The following is a 7449-nucleotide window of genomic DNA, read 5'->3' on the forward strand; positions in this document are numbered from 1 at the left end:
CTAAGAGTTCAAACCACACACAAACAGTAACTTCCCGTACTAAAAACACTAGTTGGTGATGAAATCCAACTTAGTAGAAGTTTAATACAGAAAGGGCGGTTGGAATAGTTACCTCGACAACCTGCTTAATGAAACAGACTGGCACAAGTTTCTTCACAAAACCATCTCGAGTGAAGAGAACCCCCCAGAGAGTCCAAGTGAGTCTAGTCAATGTCTACTCCAGGTACAGTGAGATCTTTCCTTCACCATCACCTTAGGAAATAATCTTAAGTTTATGGACACTAAGGTTACCAACATCAAAAAATACAATTGAGGGAACAATCTACGATCCGATATATGCGCAAGGGCAGAGTAACAAAGCTCAATCCCCTTGAAGGCTCCTCGACATGGTCAATTCGAGGTTTACCAACAAGTGACCCCAGGCTCCTCGACAATAGTTAATCCGAGGTTTACCATTTATAATACGCGCAGATCTTCTATCTTTCCCAATGAAACAGAATTGATTGTCTCAAAGGTTCGGACATGATCTCGTGATTGACTCCTTTAAGAGAAGCTTCCCAGAATGTATCAATTACAATTGGATTTATTTCCTACCGCAATATGTATCTACTTGTTTGTTTTAACTATCTTGGAGAGTTAATTATTCCCTACTCCAAGATACTAGCCTAAGCTATATTAGTGATAAGAGCCCTAGAAATAGAAAAGATTACTAGATCAATTTTAATTAAGTGTTGCTTTTATGGGTTGTTCTTTAAGTCGATAGGTATGGAAATGAAACTTTGATGGTGTGAAGAATCAACTCCAAACACACTAAAAAATGCACCTAAAATGATAAGCAATTCGTTTTTCTTTCAATGAAATTCTAGCTAAAAGAAAGAGTTCGAGAATGCAATTCTTTAAGAAACAATTCTTTCTTTCAACATGGAAATGGAAAGAAAATATTTTTGTTTTTTTAATAAGAACTCAAAACGAGACAAATAATTAATGCTCACAATAAATCCCTTTCCCTTTTTCAAAACTTGAAACTACAAAAAAAACAATTTGCTTCAAAAGAGATCTACATGTTCTAGAAAAACACTTAAATCTACAAAAACTAATTTTGAGATCTAAAAACTTTAAAAATATAATTGAATAAAAGCTTCAATTATTTTTTGAGGAAGTTTTGCTTAGTTGTTCAATAAACTAAGGATTCATTTGCACAAAATAACAAACCAATCAAAAACATCCAGATATGTTTTCTTTTGTAAAAATGAAATTCAGAACTTATAACAAAGTTTGTTCAAAGATTTGCAACGAGAAAACTAAATCTATTTCTCACAAAGGATAGATTTCACAACCAAGTTAGACTCATCAAGAAGACGAAAAGACACCAGGGTGATCTAAGGTTTCTCAAGCTTCTGGTCTTTGAGTCACTATAGAGACAAAGTGAAAACCACTCCAAGCATGCAAAACTTCTAGAAAATCATTCAAAACAAAAATACTATCGGAACTCACTCACAAGAGATTTTTGACAGGAAAAATACAGATCTGGGTAGACACTAAAAATCCTAAATCAAACCTAAACTTAACTGGAAGAAGATATCTTAAGTTTTTCAAAAAAATTTACAGGGTCCGCAGGCTCCAAAAGCAACAGGTGTGGTCCCGCACTGTTTACTAAAGGAAAATGCGGAGATGTCCGCACTGTCTGTAAAGATAAAGTGCGGTCCCCAGAAAACTTAAAAAAAAAAAAAAATACTTCCAGATTTTGAAAGCTACCCAATCCGATATACATCAATCAAAAACTAGAAAAGAAACAATCTTCTCAAGTTAAAACAAAGGAAAACCAAAACTCAAATACCTTCCCCAGTGGAGTTGCATATTTGTTGGCCGGATAAATCGATCTTACGGACAAGACCGATCTCCCTAATATCAGAAGATAGTCTAGCAACAAATGGACAAACAAACCTATCTTTCTCTAGACATATGCGATTTATAAGTAAATACTACAAAGGTGTTAAGATCCTACCTTAGATCCAGTGCTTGTTCGTAGTAGTCATCCTCCAATCGTTCGAAAGCGTTACCTTTGAAGACTTGCAATCACAAACAAGAAAACATTAAATAGCACCTGCATAGCAAATATTATAAATCATGTCTATTATGGTGATCAAGGAATCCATAAAATAAACCATGAATTAACAGCTTATTGAGAAAAACAAATATATTTGTATTAACTTTGAATAGTAGAAGAACTTTACAACCTTTTCAGCCTTGATGTTGAACAAGTTCTCGCTCGAGCTCGAAACAAGAATTTCCTTTACTTTGACAAGTCTTGCACTCTTCCACATGAGATACATAGAGGTATGTAATTTCTCCTCATAAAAACTCAACTAAAGAAGACTAAGTTCCAACAACATTTTACCTCAAAAAATACTAAGCTTCTAACTCCCAAGTAACCAACTCAATGCTTCTTTTTATAGTGCAGAGGAGGAGGTTACTGGTCCACCTATGAAGGGATAGAATCTTCCTTCAAAGGAATAAGCTCCTCACATCAAGGGATTAGCTCCTTAAGGTATGGGTTACATTAACCTTAAAAGAGCGAACTTGCCACCTCAAGATTCCTTCCAGAAGCTTCTAGAAATAACTAAAAGTGAGTTTTTTAGAGTATACTCACGCCTTTTAAACTTTTACAGGGGTCCGCACCTTTAACACAGAGACAATGTGGTCAGGTGCATAGGAGACATGACCATTAGGTGCGGGACCGCAGGTAAGACAAAGAGAAAGTGCGGAACCAGAGTTTTAAAGACTTTTGAGAGCTTTTCTCTTATTTTCTAGACTCGATATGAGGAACTGATGTTTTAGACTTACAGAGGAGGAAAGTATGAGTGGTAATGAACTCACATAGATAGCAGAATGTCAAGGTGACAATTTTTAGTGCAACACTTGGTCGGAAACTATATATTTTCCTCAAATGTTTCTGATTTTCCGAGATCACACTAAGGTGTGGCAAAAAAGAGCATACGCAAGAGAAAAATCCTTTCTTTTTGTGTCTGGTTTGCCCAAATCATACAGAGTCGCAGGCAAAGAGCATACACAAAAATGAAAGGTATACATCCAGTGATAATTTTTTTTTTAGAGGACAATAAACCAAAATAAATAGAGAGATAAATAACTATAATTGCAAATAAAGACTGTATACCTCCATATCTTAAAAATGACGTAGCAAGGGCTACCAGAAACCTTTTCGTGTGAAAAAAGGGGTTCCTTACTGGAACAGATGCTCCTAACACAATAGAGTAGTCCTCTCAACTCGAAAGTGGTCATAAACAATAGATTTAGGAAATGACAGTCAGATGGAGTTGTACCGGCTTTGTATTTGGATCACCAATGGATGCAACCCTCGAATAACTCTGATACCTTTTAGGAATTTACAGGGTAAGTTCCTTAGATAGAACACCAAAGGAAACCGCTCACAAATAGATCACAAATCAATACACCAATATTCTTGACGTGGTTAAAACCCTCAAAGAGGGAAACAGTCCATGACCTGAACCAACGTGACCACTTAAGGCAACTTATTAATGTAAAAGAAAGAAAATTTACATAAGCTTCTCTCATGAACGGTTACCAGAAAAATGATCCTCCATGCTCTTTAAATAGAGATCATGGGCTAATCGGGTGTTAAGCCACATATCAAGTGTCGGTAATACCGAGGACAGAATGAACCGTCAGATCACTTCATGTCTAGAACATATCATGGCCTTCAGATTGTAAGTTACAAAAAGTACATACTAAAGAAACACACTTTACCTAACTATACACTAGACCAAGTTATGCTTAATTATTTCCTCTGTGTTGGGATATCCTAACATTCATAACTCATGTAAAGGGATTTTGGCTGGTCTTTGGCTAGGATCTAAAGCCAGGGAGTTTTTCGAGAGCCTTGACTTCTCCTTTATCATAGAGAGAGTATCTTTGTTTGGAGGAGCAGGCATTGGCTTCATGTTCCACTATTGGTATATATAAATTGTATAGGTATGTTTGGAAATTTCACTTTAATAAAAGATTGGAGGCGACACGTTTTCATGCACATGTCGTGAATATAGTAGGACTACTTTTGTTATGTTTGCAATATATGTTATGTCATGTACACTAAAGCTTATGAACTAATTCATTTGCATTAGTATTAATCTTGTTTAATGCGTGATGTTATGTATTTCTATCATTGCTATCTTGTGAACTATTTTGCAAGCTAACTTATGATTCCTTTTATGCTCGTTTGTTCCTTTCAATCTGTGTATTATTAGAGGCTTTCAAGGGGCTCACTTACTTCCCCTTGTTGTGATAAAACCTCTCATGCATTGCACTTGACTCTTCACAAAGTTATACACTCGTTTCACCAAAGTCACGAGTACATCATTCTATGCATCATCACAACGAATGCATACAACTAAAACCCAATATTTCGGCAACCGGGTCGTATTCTGGATGGGGATTCTACTCCAAATGGTGTGAGGTCTAATTAGGACTTCATATAGGGGAGACCCCCTGAATGTTGGTGGGTCCAGCACCGTCAACAGGTGGATTTATAAATCAAAGGTCAATATTTATGTGGAGTATATTAATGGCTGCTAAGTCACTAAATTTTATAAGTCGTAACCCGAGTTCCTGTTGTCCAATTGGGAAAATTGGAGTTTATTTGGAAAACTAAAGACATGAAGAAAAAATTGGAGATGGTTTCCAAGGATAAAATGGCATCTGTCATGCCCAAACATTTAAATTACAATCATGAGCATTTATTGCTTGGCAAGAAATTACTTTAAAAAAAATCACTGATTTAATGAAAATTTTGAAAGTTTATATTTACCAAAGATATTTAATTTAGTTACCACAAAGGGGAAAAAACCATAACCATAAAGAAATTCCAAGAAGATGAAGATTTTTTTTTTTTTTTTTTTTAACAAGTTCGGGTACTCATATATTATAAAAACTGCTGGGACCAAGTCCTATTACATCTGGGAAGAGAAGAGGAGGAGGAGAAGGAGAGTTCCAAAATGGGTTCCCAGACCCTGGCTCCTTGTTGCTTGAATTGAAATACATATTGAAAAGGAAACAGCTATATTGCCTTACATATAAACCTGCTAAGAGTCAAAATTTACAAGACATTAGATAAATTACTCATGTTGGTTGACCGAATCATCATACTGCAGTTCATGCTTTGCGCTGGCTCTGGTGGAGTTCTCTGCTTGCATACTTTGAGTGAGCGTTTTGATGTGGGCGATTGCTTCCTCCATGTGTTTACATTTTTCCTTTAATTCTTCAATTTCCACTTTCTGTTTTTCAAGCTTCTTTCTCTTAGACCTACTGTCTGCCTGAAAATCTTCTTTGAGCTCGTTGAAATGTTTCACAAACCGAGCAATCATAAAACAATGAGCCTTACAGAGCGTACAAGAGCTGTTCGTGATAACTTTGTCCAAAGGATTCTCGGCATGTTCATCATTTTCCGGATTTGAGGCCATCTCAGAGGTGATGTTAAGAGAGAAAGAACGAAGAGAAGGGGCTCTGAGAGAGAGAGGAGAACGAGAAATGGGAGAGCAGAGGGATTGAAGGCGGGTGTCAGCGCTAGGAGAGATCGGCCAGTCTCTGAAGAGAACCAAATTAAAGGAGGATTGGTTATGATAATACAACTGAAACTGAGAGAAGCTGAATATACCTCTGAAGATTGTAAATGGCGATCTCGCTGGAGAAATGTGCTGGAATCGATCACTGTTGCTGCCAAACTCCTGAGGCTGGATGCCAAGGACTGTTCCTTTCCTTTGCTGCTGAAGAGGAGGAGAAGATCTGTGATGGGCAAGGAGGGAAAAGATTTGATACTTAGGGGAACAGGGCTGCTGTCTACCAATTTTGCTGCGGACTTCCGGGAGCGGAAAGCCTGACACTGCTCCTCTGCTTTGCTTCTGAGAGAGGGGAGGAGATCTGGGATAAGCGAGGGGGGAGAGGGGTATATAAAACACCAAGGGAGGCTGAGCAAGCAGGTGATACGGGATATGCTCATGGATTTGGGCAGGCTCTAAATCGAAAGTAGAATCAGTGATGCAGTCTAAAAGGATTGTGAAGGGACACAAACCTGAAATCCGAGAGGGAGAATCACGTGAAACTTGGTGTGATCGGGTCCCTAGAGCGAGCCAGAATGCAGACGGGGAGAAAGGTGGAACGCAATTCTCGAGGGGGCGGATTGAGGTCAGCTTGTCAAGATTGAGGCAGAGAGAATCAAGATAAGAATGATGACTGAAATGACTTGATTTCAGAAGCGTACTGATGCTGCTGTTCAAAGAATTTGGTGGACCACTTAGTCGGCTATGGGATTGCTTTGACGTAGATTTGCTCATTTTCTCTGATTTGTCCACTCTGTCTGCTGGTGGCCTTAGAGGCGTAAAAGTCCGCTTCGGTGTTGTTATCTCTTAAAACATGCTTGAACATCATGTCTCCCATATTTCTGAGATTATCCTGTATCCTGAGCTTTATATTGCTAAGAGCTGCTTTATTAAAGTCTGCTCCCGAGACCAAGGCTGCTATAATGATGGCCGAGTCCCCCAAGATGATTGGGTTTCTGATTCCCAGCCTATTCAGAATGGTGGTACCTAGAAGGAGGCTATAAGCTTCAGCCACGTTGTTAGAAACTTTTCCCAGTCTCCATTCATAATTTACGATAGTTTTGCCATGATGGTATTTTATGATACCCCCTGCTCCAGCGTTCCCTGGGTTGTTCTTATAAGCACCATCGAAATGCAGAGTAGGGCGCTTCTGTTCTAAGATCCACTGATTGACTTCTTCCTTAGTTCCTCTGAGTTTCCAATGAGTCCTTTTCTTGTGAGATTTTGTTTGTGAATGGTAATTGTTGGTATAACTGAGGCTAAATTTATTGTACCAGTCCATCTCTTCTTGATGCTAGCTTGATTGATCTGGGAGGGCGATGAGATTTGTGCTTATTGTTTCAGAGATGATGGCTGTCGTTTTAGCCAGGATGCTGGCTGTATTGGGCTTTTTATTGTTGAAAACGTAATTATTCCTGGCTAGCCAAATTTGCCAACATAGGGTGGCTGGAATGCATTTCCACAATCTGCTGATATTTTGTTTGCCTTTCTTGGAGAAGGGATAACATTTCCCCCAATTTTTCTGAAGAGAGGAGAGTTGATCAAAAGTTTCACCAATTTCCATGGGACTGATAGCCTGCTTCCAGCAGCTTTGAGCGAAGGGACAGAGTAAGAAAATATGCTGAATGCTTTCCTCCTCAGCGCGACAGAAGCAACATATTGATGGGCCCAGAATTCCTCTTTTCCTTAGATTCTCAGCAGTGAGGGTCTTACCTTTAAGAAGAGTCCAATTGAAGTGTTTGATCTTTGGGAGACACTCTGATTTCCAGACAGTTGTGGAAAGGTTCCAGTTTGCTGTTTGGGTAGTGGCCTGTAATGC

The 7449-nt window shown here is 38.5% G+C and overlaps 1 protein-coding gene across 1 annotated transcript; it reads right to left on the bottom strand.

The window, feature by feature from the left end:
- Window positions 1–6333: 6333 nt before the first annotated feature.
- LOC149247115 (uncharacterized) lies at window positions 6334–6912 on the bottom strand. The gene has a single exon (XM_089443475.1). The coding sequence runs from the start codon at window positions 6910–6912 to the stop codon at window positions 6334–6336; it is 579 nt and encodes a 192-aa protein (XP_089299601.1).
- Window positions 6913–7449: the final 537 nt, after the last annotated feature.

Source organism: Pinus tabuliformis, chromosome 7 (genome assembly GCF_031772625.1).
Source record: "Pinus tabuliformis cultivar Carrire ecotype Pingquan chromosome 7, CPIR1, whole genome shotgun sequence".
In the NCBI taxonomy this organism is placed as follows: Eukaryota; Viridiplantae; Streptophyta; class Pinopsida; order Pinales; family Pinaceae; genus Pinus; species Pinus tabuliformis.